This window comes from Neodiprion virginianus, chromosome 4 (assembly GCF_021901495.1).
Source record: "Neodiprion virginianus isolate iyNeoVirg1 chromosome 4, iyNeoVirg1.1, whole genome shotgun sequence".
NCBI classification, from domain to species: Eukaryota; Metazoa; Arthropoda; class Insecta; order Hymenoptera; family Diprionidae; genus Neodiprion; species Neodiprion virginianus.
This window is the reverse complement of record NC_060880.1, coordinates 22,406,219-22,424,976: the sequence shown is the minus strand read 5'-3', so window position 1 is coordinate 22,424,976 and position 18,758 is coordinate 22,406,219. Positions and strand designations below refer to the sequence as shown.

General features: G+C 35.6%; 1 protein-coding gene across 10 annotated transcripts in view; it reads right to left on the bottom strand.

Annotated features, from left to right (window-relative positions):
* The window catches only part of LOC124302626 (histone-lysine N-methyltransferase 2C-like), a 75,047-nt gene that overhangs the window by 45,042 nt on the left and 11,247 nt on the right, over positions 1–18,758 (bottom strand). For 7 of the 10 annotated variants that reach the window (XR_006907747.1, XM_046758955.1, XM_046758959.1 and 4 more), the window contains exons 9-14: positions 13,992–15,732; positions 12,793–12,954; positions 11,621–11,735; positions 11,041–11,261; positions 10,226–10,350; positions 50–781 (exon numbers count right to left, since the gene is read on the bottom strand). Coding sequence is in view for 9 of the 10 variants with exons in the window: in XM_046758955.1 (XP_046614911.1) it covers positions 50–781; positions 10,226–10,350; positions 11,041–11,261; positions 11,621–11,735; positions 12,793–12,954; positions 13,992–15,732 (3,096 nt within the window). In the remaining variant the exon portion in view is untranslated. The remainder of the gene's footprint in view (positions 1–49; positions 782–10,225; positions 10,351–11,040; positions 11,262–11,620; positions 11,736–12,792; positions 12,955–13,991; positions 15,733–18,758) is intronic. The other 3 variants (XM_046758962.1, XM_046758963.1, XM_046758964.1) reach the window with 3 other exon arrangements.

The following is an 18,758-nucleotide window of genomic DNA, read 5'->3' as shown; positions in this document are numbered from 1 at the left end:
TAAATACATGGCAAGGCAAGACACTGTAGGCACAGTATGGGTGGCTCACCATAGGCGGGGCCTGTACAGGTACAGTGTGAATAATTGCAGTGGGTGGCGGATCGTAGTGCTCCTGGCTGAGAGATGGGAGTGTGCGCATGATTTCAGACGGGGTCAGTACTCTAATCTGGTGATCTATTGAGGATAGCTGGCGTATAGAATTGGCAGCAGGGCACGCCGGAGGGATGTTCGGATTGTTAGTAGTGGTGTTAGTACTGATGGTAAGGTGAAGAGGTACGGAACGTTGCTGGGATGGTGATGTTTGATGCTGACCGTCACCGCCCCCGGAATTGCAGAAAGAAGCTGATGTGCAAGGTGTGACTGGTGACTGTGCTACTCTAGCCTGGCAACCGGCTACCTCTTGGTGTACCAGGCTGTTAATGGAATTCACAGAGCTGATAGAATTAGGTCTAGGCGTAGAAGGTGGTGTGGAATGTGTTGGGGAAGGGCTTGGGGATAGAGATGTTAGCTGCCTCGGCGGTCCCTGCACCGCACACACCTCCACTAGATGAACACTGCTAGATGTCGCCCCTGACACTCCCGTTGTTGAACCAGTTACCCCACTCTTCTCCTGTGATTTATCACCGATGACTGAGACCAAAAGTCCAATTTGCTTTTGGCTATTGGCCATAGTTACTACCGAAGAGACTTCAGTCGATGTTATAGCTGTGACAGGTTTGGTGGTGATGGTAGGTGCGCTTGTTGCAGTGACTGGGGTTGTGCTTGGTAAATCCTTGGGTATCTGTCGGTTCAAGGGGTGCCTCATTCACACATTTTTACAATTAACGTAGTTTTTTGTTTTTTCTCTATAATTAACAATACTGCTTGGTACACTTACACATTCATGTTATAATATGATTAACCCATGTAAAATATTCTCAACTCACAGGCAAAATTAAGGTCACTAATGCATGACCATTAACTAAGCATCAACTCTTCCAAATAAATGAGCATTGGTGCTCGAGACATATTATTGTAGAGGGAATATGTGTAGACGTGGCATATATAGATTATTATAGCATCATAGTAATTGATCGATAGCTCCATTACACAATAACAAACATAGCATAATACATCTACCAATAATAATTTATGTGGAGCTTTCCATGTCAGCTCAGCCATTTCTTAGCATCAATATCTTGGATTTATCTGAAACTCACCAACATTCTAGAGTTCCAGAACGAAAACCTCAAACATATTCATAGACGCACTTTAGTCAGCGATGAGAAATATTAAGTAGTTATTATGAAGGCACCACAGACCAAAGTTAAAAATTTAAGCTCAATAAAGGTGCTTGCAGGGTTTGAAGCATGTCATATCCAAGTCAGGTTCTAATCTGTTGGATTGCTCACGGGTATTTTGTGCTTTACTTGAAGCAACTTTTTCGGGCCACTCTGTATATTATTAGAATTTTCACTCATGAAGAATGAGTCGTACACGAAGTGTATAAAACTGACTGCTGTGAAGTTTTTATTTCTGTGAGAGTTTACTTGGCGCTATTCGTATATTATTGTACTGAAAAGATACATTCATTTTTTGACTGTACATGAATGATAATCATTACGTAATAATTTGAATTTGTTTTATTTTTTTTTTATCCTATATGCATTGAACTTTTATGACACCCAAAGAAAGGTCTTGTGGTGTCTACCTGTAATTCTGTTCATTTTTTGATGTATTATTTTCTATGGAAATTTAAGTTACGTTTTTTTTCTGCAGGGGGAAAAACGTTTATCAGAGGTGAAATTAACTTTGTAATTATTTGTTGGTTAATGGATATTTTTCAAGTTTAAGATTTTTGTGCTAAAAAAAAAAAAATTCAAATCAGCCCAAATGTGACATAATCTTGGTAGTTAGTAATTAAGAACACATTTAGTTCTATGTAAGAGAGTTGAAATCCACGAAAGTTATTCCAGTGGAAATTCGTAATATTGTCTTCAAAAAAAAAAACTACTGATTACATTTTAATTAGACCAATTATAATTAGTTGAGTAGAAAAAAAACAGACCCCGGAAATGAGATGCAATTTTTTGGACAAACTGAATCTTTAGAAAATGCCAGTACCTACGTATGCAATAATTGTTAGCATCAGTTCACTGTTTTCTATCATTTTTTTTTCAATTCATTTTTACACATATATGTTTAAATAATCCGATACAAGAATCATTTGAATAACATTCAATCAGTTTCTTCCATAGAATTGTCCCTTCTGGTCTAAATACAAACAATTTTTCCCACAATTTTAGAACTTATTAATATTACTATTGTGAGACTACTTTAGAATTATTCAAAGTTTACACTGACCGATGAATTCAACTTAATGTTTTAATTGATTTCTCACCACCAAAATTTAAACTACAAAAAAATAAAACAAAAATATATATGAAACTTGTAAAATACCCCTTTACTACTATCAATTTGAAGGATGATAATCATGTCAACAACTGAAAACATTTTTCCGCCTGCAATAAAAAACAACTTATTTCTCGAATTTCTACGAGAAATAGAGAAATTAACAAAATCGGAAAACAGAACCGACAACGATACCGTAAATCGAAAAAAGTGCGAACCACATAAATTACCATTGAGTGAACAAGAAGTGACAGAAATTGTTCTGGTGAACAAAATAAGTCTAAAAACATTAGAATTGGATCAAAAATACCAAAGTTCAATTATTTTGAAAGTTCTAATTGTAAAACATTTTCACCAATTGTGAATCTCTTACGATCAGCTTTTGTTGTTGGAATTTATAAATTCATTTCTATTACATAGTAGGAATATTGTTCTATTTGTGTTGACTATCATTGGCGTAAATAACGTGGCTGGAAGTCTTTTTAAAAATTTTTCTCTTCTGTTTTCGCAACTTTTGAATTAAAAGATGGAGCTCATTCATCCTTAAAAATGAATGCCTTTTTCATCGTCACAGACGCGATATAAGCCGTAATCATTCTTGGTTTTTCGTGTCATTAAATATTCATCTATACATCTATGTGAGAGTTTTATTATAAATTGTCCACGGTATCACAAAAACCTGTATCAATTTTAATCGTATACTCTAAATATCGCACAGGAATTCGATCTTGAGCATACAAAATGTCAGGAAATCATAAAACTACCATTAGGGGCAAAATAAAAGCATCGTTAACGCGGTATTTGGAAGCAAGGACCCAAGTTGACTTAAGTTTGAGCACGAAAAATCGTGAACAAAATAAAACTACAGTTAGTAAGGTTAGTAATATCGGAGCGCAGCTTAGCAGAAATAGAAAACTTTTCGTTGAAATTTTGCGGCGTGAAATTTTCCGGATAAACGAAACTCATACAGGAACCAAGGGCATTGTTTAGCATAAAAAAACATACTACTTGCCATTGCTAAAAAGGCAGCATTTTTATGAGAAAATTTATGGAATGATTTGGGAATCAAACCCGGATATATACTGCTTTAACAACTAGGTGTTCTCTCGGATCACCACATTTGACCATTTTCATTGTACTGATTCTGTTTGTTTGTTTTACTATTACTTGATCTGTTTTAGCATGCATTAGCCTGATATATGCACATTACATCATGAAATAAAATTTCTTGATCGTTGTGAATCTAAATCAATTACTATGATAATGAATGGAGCAGATGATATTAAAAACGAGCTATTTTTGCGATAAGATGATACCTTTACCAGAATATTCTCAGTAAAATTCATCACAATTTTTATCTTCATGTTCTCATATTGGAATTTTATCCAATAAAATAATGCAAAATAACGGCACTAATGCGACCTAGTACATGTGGTTGATATTGGGCCATATACCCGCCATTTGATACTATCCATACATTGTCAAGGGGGTGAAAAAATAAAAAATCCAACAGAACCAGATATCCTAAAAACCCGAAACTTTTAAAAGGTGAATTTATAAAGCTATGCAAAGCTCCTATATTAAATAGGAGCATCTTTGATACTTAATAATAATGTTAAGTTTTTTTTTTGATTTTCTTGATGACTCAATCCTGGTAACACCGTACCAAAAAAGATTTAGGTATCGAAGTTTATCGAAAAAACGTCTACAAGCTATTCCTCACAGATACCCGAATACACCCATGCATATATTTAAATCGGAGTTGCCACAAAAACTTCAATTCAACAACAACTTCAATAACCCTTTTCCTTAGACAAGCGGTGGCAAGGCGAGTGAAATGGCACGAATTCATCCATTGGATTTACTGAAATCTTCTGAAGTCAGCTATTTTCACTAAGGCCCATATCGATCATTCATAAAAAAAAACTAAACTAGAAGTCGCAAATTCGGGATCTTTAATTGAAACTGACAAAAAAAGATTCGTGAATTCTGAGAGATAATAATACTTGAAAAAAAAGAAGGAAAAGAACATAACAAAGAAACCGAAAGTTAGGAACTTTGTAAGTCTACATAATGTTACAACTTATGAAAAACGTAAGAAAAGGTAAAGGTCAAGGTAATTAACCCGTTCACTCTATATAGTTACATATGACACACTTCGCAAGACTTTAATTTGGGTTTGGCGCATCACAAGGTCGTAGGAAAAGAAGCTTGCAAAGTCTAACAGCCTGATATGATTCAGGATTGAGGGCATTAATGAATGAAGTACTTTTTGGGAGTTAAAAATATGACCGATGGCAAAAGCGAAAGTCAAGAATAGCAAAAATAAAAACAAGAGGTAAGTAATAGCTTTTATACTACTTAGATTATATGCTTAATTGTGCACTTATAATTACTGTAGTTTCCCTACTTGTTGATGTTTCTATAGACAAGAGAGACTTTGGTGAAATTTCGAATGTCAGTGTTTTCGTCTGTAGTTTCATACTAATATCAGTTTAATCAAAAATTTGTGAAAGGTTAACGGAAAGTTTCACGAAACACTCTCCTCCTCAAGATACAGGAAGTTGCAATTCATCATAAACATTTGGTGTTGATTCAAAACACCTGAAGAATCCTGGAGAAATATTTGTTACATACTGGAAGTAAGTTTTTTGTATTTACTGACTTGCGCAATGCTTACAATTTTCCGCAGCCTAACCGTGCATTACTGACACTTGAAAATTTTATAGCAAGATTCTGGAAACACGTATCGCAAGCTCAGAGAAGACCGCTAGAGTTGCAGATATATTCACAAAAAGTTTTAGTATATCAAGCTCAATGTTCCTAGAGCAAATGCTGGTGCTGAAGACTTTGCGATGGGATGCACCTAGAGTGCAATCAAATTATGAGTAGAATAGAAGCTTTTGCCCATGACCAATGTCTAGTGTGCTATGCGAAAGCAGAAGTAGTTGAGTCAAAAAAATAAATTCTGTGACCACTAAAGTAAAATAATAGAAAAAAGAAAAAGAAAAACAATAATCTATAGTATCGAAGTATCTGGGACACCAAAAGTGTTTCGCAAAGTGTTCTGAAGCAAGGTGCAAGGTGTTCGCAGGAGAAGTGATTTTATAAAAATATGCTCTGAAAATCGTACGTAGTATTGAAAAATTGGTGTAAGTACAGCCATTTGCAGAGGCTGACGCATGGGTAAGAATTAAAACATGCAGATCACGATGCAAAGTCAATACTTGATGATGTACTGAAGCGACAATCTTTTGATCAAATGGAGAGCATCAATATACTATATCGTTATGGGACATTATTGTTCAGGTGACCCCAGGCGAAAGAATGGTTCACAGAATGTATTCAAACGTGAGTACGTTCGATACCGCAATTGGACCGAAGTACGTGGTCAATTTTTTTTATTCCCCTAGCATAAATAATTATTAAACTCTCATCCGCTATCAGAGGTGAAGTTTTCGACATGCCCACACATCACTGTGCCTTGATATCTACAAATTCTATCCTACTGTAGCTTATCAACTTTAATTTCAGCGTTTTCAAGTAATTTTCTCACGTGCTTTTCATTAGGGATAGGCATTTTATATTGAAGCCAAAATTTAGACGTGGTTTTGAAAATTAATCAATTAAAATCGAATTGCGATCAAAGGAAGGCTTCACTTTTTTTTGTGAGTACTCCAAAGGAAATTAGGAGCCAATTTGTAATTTATAGAAACAGAGAACAATGCGAATGGTGGTGTCACGTTCATGTGGCACGCTTTGTCCTGCCACTGTAGCGTGTCTACTGAGCTCATATCTCGGTTGGCTGTACAGCGCCCCAGGCAGCTAGACAGATTAGTCAAGAAAGTGAAAGATACCCTCTAATTCTACAAAGTTTCAGTGCTACACGAAGGCGTTTATAAAAGATGCGAGGGTAAAACGCAAGATTTAACCTCACTGCTACTACCACCGTCACCACCACCATCATAACCACTACAACCAACGTCGCCACCAACCATAATATGAAATGTGACAAGTTTAGCCAACCATAAATTATACAGAACCAATACTGAACTTACACCTGCCTCTTAACTACCCTACAAACAACAAAGCAGATGAATTATTGTACGAGAATATCTCATATTTTCACACACAGCACTAAGTTGCCTACTTAGCGTGCGATCGCTACCAATCAACCCTGTTGTCACTAGATTTACCTGTGCAAGTTAGCTTTACTTTCTTGTTCTCTATGCGCTCTTGGCCATTTTTTTGTTTTTACAAAGTAGATTGGATAAAACACTTCTAACTCATGTTTGATTATACATTTGATATATTTCGGTTGGAGCGTTTGAAAAATTCAAACCTGATCAGTTAGTGTTCAAATTTTTACTATCGAGTTCCGGTATCATGAAGCTTTGTTGGAGTCTAAAAACTAAGTTTGCAAAAGGTATGTTAGAAGAAAAACGAAAGAAAGTTAGAAAAAAAAAATGGATTAGTAAAACACACTCTTCGTCTCCATAAACTACATTGATCTCTCAGTTGGCATTTCAAATTTTTGAAACGTTAGACTACCCTCACTTGAGATGTGGTTCACAAATAGAGAATCGATCAAGAATTAGAGTGATGTGTTTGTTATTGAGATGAGTTACAGGGCTGAAAGTTAAAATTGTGGTTTCGTTGAAGTGCTTCAGTGGCTGTAAAAAAAACCTACCGACAACTAATGCAAGTAAACTCAACCAAAAATTGTAAGATGTCCCAGCAGGTCATTCGCGATTGTTTTCACAGTTGTTTCAAAACTTAAGGTGCTTAAAACTTTGAAAAAATGGGCCTAGAGCAGAATACTTAAATATGTTTCGTTCTAGTAGACTACAACGAACACAGATACAATGATTGAACGAGATAAAAATATTCAAGATCAAAGACTATTACGACTTGACATGGAGATGCTCATGTAAGTAACACAACTCTTTTATTATTACTCTTTCCATACTACGGCTTCTTCCAAATCATATATCTATTTCCACAGAGATAATTTAAGATTCCATATCTCCCTAGTATCACAATTAAATCTTTTTGGCAATTTAAATTTTTGAACAATTAAATCTTTTTGGCAATTTAAATTTTTGAATACGTAACGCGTAAACTGAATTTTAGGCCATGTTAAGCTTCGTAGCGTGTTGTATGGAAAATTGAGATATTTTAGTGGGAAAAAAATGATTTAAAAAATTTAGATCTGCGCGCAATTATTCGAATTCGTCAATTGATTTCCTTAGTGTTTGCAACGTTTCCAAATTTTCTATGTGCCAGGCGTCCCAATTTCAAGATACACAAAACATAGACTAGCCAGATGTTGCTGTTTAGTTGTTATTATTTAATTATTGTAACTGGTTCATCTAAATTAATATGTTCCAATTACTATTACTTGATTACTAGCGTTTCCGTTCAGTTATTGTCATTACTTTGTCTCGATTGTCAGATTTCATTTGTTGTCATGTTAAAATTAAAATAAAAATTAAGTTATGAAAATGTTGCATAAGGCATTTATACTTAAATATTCGCTATTGATGTTTTTCTTTGGTGGAAATATTTCAATATGTAGAAACGTGAACTGATTGATAGTCACGACCTGATTTTCACAAAACGAACAATCAATAAATTCCGATCACGGAATCGCAGGAAATCTGCTGCGCGCAAAAGGTCTTGTCCAGAATTTGTTTGCCTTTCCATATGAAATGTTCTTTGGTGAGAATTTTAAAATTGTTTTATTCAGAGAGGACGATCATTCATAAATGAAAATTTGTAAAAGATTGCGTAGGAATAATAAAATAATATTTAACTGCAAAGAATATGAACCTCTCTCTCTCGTTGCCTAGAAATCTCGAAAGGCACTGGGAGACATGGATCCCCTAAACCGATAAGCCATACGGCCGTGAGCGTTCTTTAGAATAGCCCTGGGTGTGCGTTAGATCCCTCGCGGAAGTTGCTTCCGAGATTTCTCGGATCATTCACTCGTGCACAGGTAAACCGCGTGTTAACCTGGGACCGATTTTAGCGTCGCGAGCATGGGAACGAGAGAGAGGGAGGGAGAGAAACAGAGAATTAAAATTAGTACAATCAGAGGAGGGTTTCTTCTCTCCGAGATTCGAAATAAAATTCGGAGTCGTGATGACGAATGAAATGAAGATGTTTGTTCCATCCTGCGGAATCTTGATTCAAAAATACTACTTTGTGGGTTATTTACCGTAGCGCTAAATAATATATAAGTAATAAATAACAAATAAATAAGTACAGATTTAGTTTATACTGAAATCAAGATTCTCGGAATGTCGAGCATTATCGGTTGTGTGCGCACCCCTCCCCGCTCTGCGCTTGACGATGGAAGGGGGGGTTTTCTAACTGTATAAACGATCGCGCTGGAGCGAGAGCTGCCAGTCGACAGAGAACTTCGGTACTGATCGCGAGTACGTTGACAGATACCTGTCAATTAAATACGGCTGCATGATCGCATTCCTAATTTTAAACAGGTCAGTTTAATTTGTTAGATCCTCGAGTGCAGGAGACCAGGGCAAATTGTCAAATGAAAAAAATTTTGAACTGGTTAATGATACTGTGGAAGTGATGAATACACATTGGAAGACCATTTGAACAATCAAGTAAAGTGTTCCAGAATGAATTACTGCTAAATAAATAACAGTGAATTATAATAAAGTGAAAACGAAAGGTCGTGTATCAAACTCTCGGAAAATTCGTGAAAAATTTTTATTGTGAACTTTTTCGAAATTCGAACTGCCACCACTTCGTAATTCGAAAACAAGAGATATTAAAGCAAACGTGTCACATCTTCAGAAAATATCTAAGCGGGAATAGTAGCAATTCAAAAAGTATTGTGACACGTCACTACCTAATACATAATTGATGGATTATTAAATTTTTATTCAAATCGGTGGAGTCATCTTTCTGTAATTTAAGATGCACGAAATGATTTTTCGTAGAATCAAAAACTCGCCTTTCGATAACTGATAGTGATAGATGCTTGGAAAGTTTCATGGATCATCCTCATTCAACTCTAATGCCAGAAAACCGTTGTATGAGTTATGGAACATGTTTCCAATTCGAAGAATTTTTTTCTTTTTTTCGAAGTAACGTTTTTCATGAAGAGTAACACAATAGACACTATGCTTTATGAGCGTACCTAAAAAGCAGGTGTGGTAAATTCATAACTTGATACCTCGTTGGCGAACCGTTTATGAGTGAATGTGGTGGACGGTTTTTGGAGCTTCAACATATCTTTACAATATGAATCAATTTCACAAAAATCGATGATCATGAGGCCAAAAAGTAGTCTGGTTGACGTGGAATGCTTCACATACACATGAATAAAGGACCCTGCTAAGAAACCCGCAAAACAAAATCTGAGTTGAAAAATCACCTCAATCATGTCGTCAACATTGTGTGAAATAGGTAAGCAGTCACTAAAAACAGGTGGTACCAAATTGTTTTCGTTATGTATCCCGAACAATTTTTATGCATTTCTATTATTTCCCACTGTTAACAAATTTCATAAACATAATAAGAAAAATCCTACTTGTCAATGAAGAGTGTTCAGTTTTGGTAGCAGGGTGTGAAGTTCTAATAATATTTCGCTATATAATTAGCTCACGAAAAATACGAGATATTAATTACATTGAATATTACTAAAGGGAGCAAACATAGCACAATAGACTAGCTGTTAGTCTCACTTTTATGTTAGCACGAGACACGCTGATAAATGGACACAACTTATTGGAGTAAGATTTCAAGAAATTTTACCGTTTGTTTCATATTATTTGTTATTCATTTAGTGTAATTTTCATACCTGTTGTGTTTTCTTCATGCGAATTGCAGCTCGATTATCTCGAGCCTGATTCAAGTAGGGAGCTTTTTGATCATTAGTCAAAGCTCGCCATCGTTTCAGTATCTGCTTGCAACGCTCGGACCAAGCTGTAACATGGAATAGTCATCAAATTATTACAAATAATGTTTCATAAGAATCTGGAACCCTATTTGAATTTGATACTTGAGACACAAAAGAAGTTTACAATTCGCTTACATACAAATAGTAAAATTTAGAAGCTAATCGCATTAATGGGAATCACAGAAACTAATGGAAAGCATCTGGATCGAACTAAAATCTGCTGACTGCTTATCCATAGATGCGTATTTTTCAAGCGGAATTAAACAAGCCTATTAGTTTGTTAGTAAGTCATTTTATGTCTTAAGCGTTGATGATTATTTCAATTAATTTGCGGGTGACTTCTGTAATTATAGTATACACTGTGACAATTCTTCAAAGCTTTGGTATAGTAATGTTTTGAAGAATGTTCTCACCACGTTAATTCACTCCAGAAAATACGAACATGGTACTTTTATTAATAGTACGATGATAGTAGTAATTAACAATACTTAAGGCAGGGCCTCCTAAACTTCTTACTCTTGGAGCTTCCATATGGAAATAAAATCAGCGCTTGAAACATTAGTGGTCAAAATACAGTGATCCAACAAGAGGGACGAGAACAGTGACATAAATTTGACATCAATAACGTACAATTATCCATAAGTTTTTGTAATTAAAGTCGTAAACTCGCAACGGAATTCAAGTTTTAATGATTTTGGACCGGCTGTAGATTTTACCTGGATATTCGGTTTTCCATTCAGGGTGATTCATATTTGCATATAGAACTGCGGATATAGTTGCACTACTTCCAAGAGCTTCATCAGCTTCCATTTTAAGGTTGCTGCGTTGATTGTACGTTATAGCAGTGCTACTTCCAGTAGCAGCCACTGTGCCTTCTTCTTCTGGATTCAACCATGGACTAGGCGGTTCCGAAAATGCGGGACTGAATTGCGGACTACTGTCAAATTGTTTAGAGATAAGATATGAGAATGCTGTAAAGCGTGGTGAAATCAGGCCATTTTGTCGTTTAACCGCCACTATTATTTCAAAACTTGCTGCTTCAAGACCCAATGCAATAAGAAAAAACTTTAATAATGATAAGTTTATTTACTGTTCACTAGTTGTAGGACTGTTATTGATAATTAAATCAGTTCTGAAATTCTAGAGGGTGGTAAGAGATACACTAATCATGTTGAATCTGCATAAAATTATAGTAGGCAAACGAAATTCATTGAATTTAGAAGAAATGAACTTAAAGATTATCAAAACAGTGTAATGTGAGAATAGGAGTGTAGTAAAGTAGTAATATATCCTCACTTGCTGTACTCCGAATGGTATGGAGATGGCGGTGGAAAACTCATTGGTGAATTCAAATTGGACTGCCCAACTGAAGGTAACGTACCAGGCACCTGTGGCCTATTCAAACTCAAGCCTGTAATGACATATTGGTAAACTTTTGTGTAAATAGATGTTAATATTGAAAATAGTTATCTAGATACCAAAAGTAAATGGAGGAATATTAGTCAACCATTACAAATTGAAAAATACCATTCGTTAAATAGATATGATTTATAGCGAAAAAAAACCATATCTGTTATTCGAACGCAGCGTAATCCCGCCTGTACTTAATAAAATAATGCCTGAGTTTTGCATAGTATGCACTTTTACTTGTACAGATATGAATGCTTAAACATTTGCATCAGTAACTCCAATTCACGGTTCATTTACTTGAAGTTTCAATCGTGGTCCTCATTTTATTTGTTTATTACGAAATGATTTGTGGGTGTAGTAGGAAATAATAAATCACCTAAATTTATTTTGTTACATTTTTCTGAAAAATCCCCTATGAGCAGATGGCTGTCGAAAATCTTCAAAAAACGTCTTAACTGTAAACGTTGGAAAAAGTACCAAAAATGATGGATTTTCATTTTCAGCAGGGCTTTCTTAGGTACATCGCACTTTTGAATAACTCAATTTTGCATAATGTGTGATTGAGCATAAGTTACCTAAACCCAATTTTACACGCTGTCAGGGACACCTTCCTTGTTTCTGAAATCAAACTTTTTTTTACAAGTGCACTCGCCTTGGCGACTCACGCTGCAAACTTCCCACTCATTGGAATTCATTCACTTCCTGCACTTGTAACAAAGTAAAATATTTTACACACTTTGGTTCAATAACATTTACTCCAAGTGTCTTAACGACTAGCGGAAGATCGTTTGGCACCATGGATCTTGTGCAAAAATGATTGAAATGTAACGAAGTATTTTTGGTGTTTATACTAAATTTTACAGTTGAGGCGTTTATTCACGATTTTCGACAGTCATTGCTGGTAGGTATTACAATTAATTTAGTTGCTATTGAAGTCCAACTACATCCAAAAGTTAGAGAAAAACAAATAATATGAGTGCAGTACCTGGTCAAGCTGATATAGAATACCCCACATATTATACTTAAATTTCCAAGTAACATTTATAAATATTACTTACCTGGATGCAGTGAAGGTGATACTAATGGAGTTGAAGAAGATGGCGGATGCGAAGCTTGCGTTTGTGTCGGAAAAACAGATGATTCTTGAGACTCTTGTGATTCATCCGTTAGTACTCCTTTAAATATTTCTTCAACGTCTCTGCTGTCCATATTTGGCAGACCTTAAATTTTAAATACCATACTGTATTGGCGAACAAGATTGTTTTCAAATTTGTGTGTACTCGTAATTTCACAGGATATGTATGAGTAGATGTCTGAACAAGTGGAAAGATTTTGAGAATTTATAGCTTAAAAACCGATTATTGAACTTGAATAGGATTTGTTTTATTCAAAAACATGTAGATTAAGATTTATTTGTATATTTTTCTTTGTTTGAATGAAGAATTTTTAATTTCGCTCAGACAATATGATTGGCGCTGCCCTTGATATATCAAAAACAGCTCAACCGAATTACCTCAAATTTGAAGATAGTATTCTCAAATAGTCTTTCTTTTTTGCCACGAATCCACTTTTTTTTGTTAATTAAATTGTCAGTTTTCAATTGATAGTCATTTTATTAATAAGACAGAAGAAAAATTTGGATCATGGCGTAGAGGATAAACTATTTAAGAGTAACATCTGCAGATTTGAAGTAAATTGGTCTAGCTATCGTTTTTGTGATATTGTGGGCAATGAAAATTGTTGCAGAATCAATCAGATGACGTTATTGTCAATAACAATGCTTCCTATCAATTGATTTAAATGAACAAAATATGTGAATGAAGCTCAATCTATATACTTTTGAAAAAAAATTAATCCAAATCACATTGCATAATTCATAGTTGAGATATAAATTCCGAAAATTCATTCACTTTTTCAGCTTTCTACTTATTCATGTATACCCCGGTAAGACATTTGTTGAGCTACACTGGACATCGGTTAACTACATGCCGATAAACCGCACGTTTGAACTTTCTCCCCACCATATGTACTCCCGAATTCCCACTCACACCCCCTTCCCTTGTAATACTTTTTTACTTTCCTACTACTAATCAACGTTCTGTCTCAGTGCGCTACTAGCTTCTGCTGGGTATGACAGTGTGTGGGCTACAGTTAACTGCACAATTTTCACTCTTATCCTAAGGTGCAAAGTCAACCGAATCCAGAGTATTTAATTTTTAATATAAGATATCATATTGTGACATGCTCAATGTCTTACCAGTGTCCCTGACCATTGATTCCAAGTTGAAGTGCGGGCTGAGTATGTCAGTGAGTTCATCTTTATTTGGTCCAGGCGTATCTTGTAAGTCCTCCAGTGCCTCGCTAGCTTTGGCCAAGTCTTCATCTGGTTCATTCATTATAGTATTTACAAGTTCACTGTCAAGTAGATCTCCTGAAATGGGAAGGATATCACCGAGAGCTTCACCATCGCTACCTTCATCTTCCAATGCTTCTTCTCGTTTGATGGATTGCCCATGGAGAAATTTTTCGTCCTCTTTTTCCTGCTTAGTCTTGACTTGCTCAATTGCTTTTAGTTCATCCTGCGAGAGTTGAATGGTATCAGCATTGCTTGCAACATTACGTTCTGTATCAGAGTCACTGCTACTTTCGATATCTTTGTCTTTAATGGTATCCAAGAGATCTTTTCCAAAAAAAGCTTCCTGCATGTAAAGTGGAAAACACTCCGAAAGTTTTGGCTTCGGTTTTCTGCGCTGTGGTTTTTTACGTGGCTTATCCTCAGCAATTCCTAGTAATCCGTCAGACGTTTTCTCTCCATCTCCTTCTTCCTCCTTATCCTTACGAGTTCCACGTAATCTTACAACAAATCCACCAATCCCGAGTTTTTGTAAATTTCGCTGCCGTTTCCGCCTCAAAACTGTGACACCATTCTCTGTGGTATAAATGCTAAAACCTTCTGGTGGCGGTTGGTCACCACGCGGTGTCCATACCATACCCTCCTTGAGAACCTCAATCGGCTCCTCTTTTACGTCTATTAAATCTAACTTCCCGTTATCTTCAAGGGAATTATCAAGACTGCCACCAGCTACTACAGATTCAATAGTAGCCATTATACCAGCTTCTTTATCTAAAAGCGGTAAGATCTTCCTCCTCTTCTTTCTTGTTTGTTGTTGCTCAACAGTTAATGATTTGATGTGATGCATACCAGCTTCTGACAGATAAACACCGTCTACTAAATATTGCTGAGGAGACGGTTTGTGCAATTCAGGACTTCGAGCTACCGGTGGAGGTGACCGAGGATATTTATGTGGAAGGGGTTTTGGTAAATTGCATAAGATGTGAGGTGGGGGAACATCTCTGGGACGACAGAGTACGCAATTGTAACCTTCTTCGGCACATTTTTCAGCATCAACCTCCGTCTTGATAGAATCGCATGCACAATGAAGCCACCTTTCACATTGAACGCATTGAATTATCAGCTCCCCTTCATTGTATGGTTCCTGACAAGATGCACATGCTGTATGTGAGGCACAAGGCCCACACTGTGTGAAACTTTTTTGCCAATCGCTGTTGAATCCAGGATCATTCGATCCACATGTCTGGCATTGTGCACACCATTTGCACTTCCATGTTCCATCCGGCACATAGTCAAGTGGTGGATCCATACAGTATATATGATAGCTGATATCACAATCGTCACAAAGTATCAACCGGGCTTCATCATTTCTTTCCCCACAGCCTTCGCACACTGTACAGTCAAGACATCGCCACCCTTTTTGCAGAATGATTTTAGTCACCTTTACATTAACACAATATGGATGATAGCACTGACCACATTGTGCGCAAGCGATTAGACAACCCTCCTGATCTGTTCCGATTGCTCCACACATTACACAAATGTCTTGGGTAAGAACAAATTTGTCTTTTGCCGAGCACAAAACCAATCTATTCTCAACACCTGGCTCTTCTTCTAATTTTGAGTACGAATCAGATATTGGTCGCTGAAAAAAAAAAGATAATTTATCAATACAAAAATACCGAATTGGCAGATCAGTGTTAACAAAGTTAATAATTAGGGCTATTAAGTGCATGTGTATACACTTATATTATATTTGTAAGCGGCGACACCTGTAAAATAGGTATCAGAGGGCAGAAGTTTGAAGATAGAAATGTAAATGTTCACAGAAGTCACTATTTTGTTCAACAATTATATTATCAATTACAAATATACACACGAGTCTCTTGTTTGATCCTAAAATTATAGCATGGTAGCAGACCGTAGTTCTGGATTAAAGTGGTTTAAAAGTGATGAAAAGTGAGAAAAAAGGGTGAGAATGTTCTCGCATACGCAGAAGCATTCAAGAACAATCGCGTTATCTCTGTTGTATACATCGAATTCACGAAAATGTCCAGCAAAGTGTTCATACTTGTGATCAGTGGAGAAAATTACGCGATGTGCGAAAAACGCCTTATAATATACTTAAAGATGAAAACAATGTGATCTAGTGATAACAAGAAGAACTGTAACAGACTCAACTGATTGGGAAGATAATTACTTGAAAGTGATGAACTACATATACAGTGCGATCTCAAATAAACAATGAGAGTTCATGAGTAACAAAGAAACAGCATACATTAAACAAAAATTTGACGAGCTATACTTAAATGAATCAACGGCGTTGCAAATCGTTTTTAGAAACAGACTGGAAAGAATACAACTCAAAGACTGTAGTGATTTCGTAACATTTTTTTGTGATTTTGAAAAACCCGAAAACGAATTCAAAAATGCCGGTGCTACAGTGTCAGAGAAGGAGAAGTTAAACTACATGCTGAATACATTGCCTGAATCATACAGCCATATTGGAGACTTGGTAGGTGCGCTGGAGGAAGAAAACTAATGGTGGAATATGTGAAAAGCAAAATACAGATGATGAAAGTGAAAGACAAGTAAAACCGCAAGCACGCGATCAAATGCGTTTTTAACAGAGTATAGACAAAACTTCAAAAAACAAAATCAAAAATGTTTCGCACGTGAAAAAGCTTGATATTTCGAGAAAGATTTGCTGCAGGTGACGGAAAGCTGTGGTAAATTGTGGAAGCATGGTAAATGGTCATCAATACATGGCTGAAGAGACAGCTGGGAAACGTACAACAGAGGCACACATAACAGAGGTCGAAGCTGTCAAGGTTGTCAAGGTTGTCAAGCAGAAGAATATTGAGATACAAGCAGTTGTCAATATTATGATTCAAATAAGTCGAGCCTGAGGGCGTGGATTATAATTATAGAATGTAATGCGGTAAATAGTCAGACAAATACTAATGACGGTACTAAAATAAACTGGGTAGTAGATAGCGGATGTACGCATCATATTGTTAATCGTGATAAATTTTATAGTAATAATATTGAATTAAATAAACCTACAGATATATTTCTTGGTAATGGCAGAGTGCTAAAAGCAATAAAAAGTTGGCACTGTTATCAGTTATTTTCAAGCTTTCGATAAAAAAAAAGTAGAAATTGAAATGATAAATTTATTCTTTGTAAAAGATATGAAATCAAATTTAATTAATCAAACAAAAGTTCAAAATTATAGTACTGTTGTTGCTAGAGGCAAATTAATAAAAATCTATAATACAAGCAGCAGATTCACGGCAGTAGATTAGTAAGAAGGGGGCTTAACTAGAATGAATACATGAAATGTAAGACGTGTATAGAAAAGAAAATGAGTAATATTCCATTTGAAAATAATAGAAATCGAACCAGGGATTTTTTGGAAATAATTCATACGAATGTATGTGGACCTTTTGCAACGACCGGTTTAAAAGGGTGAAAAATGCTTCGTTTCTTTTATCGACGACTACGGTAGTCACGAACGTTTATTCAATTAAAGCTAAATCTGATGTTTTTGAGTGCTAAGTAGGATTTGTAACCGACAGCGGAAATTTAACAAGTAAAACTGTTGAGTAAAAAAGATTATATAATGGAAAGGAATACTGAAACAATCGTATTCATGAATTTTTGAGGGAAAACGAATTGTTGTGGGTTCCTGTCCACCTCATGTGCACGAATTGAATGGAGCCGCGTAACGTTTCAATAGAACCACTGTGAACATATCTAGATATGTACTTGTTAGTTGAGGCAAAAATGCATAAGAGATTTTGACCAGAAATAGTCTGTGCAGCTGCGTATTTTAAAAATCGAATACCACAGAAAAAATGACACGTTATGAAATATTTTTCAAGATCATAAGATATCGGAAATAAGAATATAAAAATATAAGAATAAGAAATCAGAAATAATACTGAGACGAATGAATCGTTGTATGAAAGCATAGAAAGTATTCCAGATTCAAATTCAGAATACGATAATAAAAATTATACAAATGCAAAAACACAAATGGAGGATAAAAAAGTGATATTGTACTAAGAAATTCAGATCGAAATACACAAAAGCCAACAAATTATTATGGAGATTATTTTGAAATAATTATTAAACACAAAAATTAACTCAGAAGTTCATATAAAACAACCAGTAAGTTACAAAGACGGAACCGAAAGAGTTTGCAAATTAGATAAAGCTTTGTACAGTCTGAAAGAAAGTCCCAGAGCTTGGTACTAATGTCTTGATGAGTTTTTGAAAAATTTTAGATTTAAGAGAAGCAACTATGATTACTGTTTATATGTACTGCTTGACGGAAAGAAGACTGTTTATATTTTGATATTTGTTGATGATTTATTAATTCGCTGTAAGAACATAACAGAAACTACACACATAAAAAAGTCTATTATCGAAAAGCTTTAAAGTGAATGATCTAGGTAAAATAAGCGATTATCCCGGAATTACCATTAAATTTATTTGGTTGAAACAAAAGACTTACAACTGACGTACACAAGTCTGAAAATTCAGAAATTATTGATTGCTACGTAGATGCAGACTAGGCAGGAGACATGACAAATGTGACATAAATGTGAACTACTTGCTTTGTAATCCATTTTACTAATTGCCAGTACAAAATTCTTTCCCGCA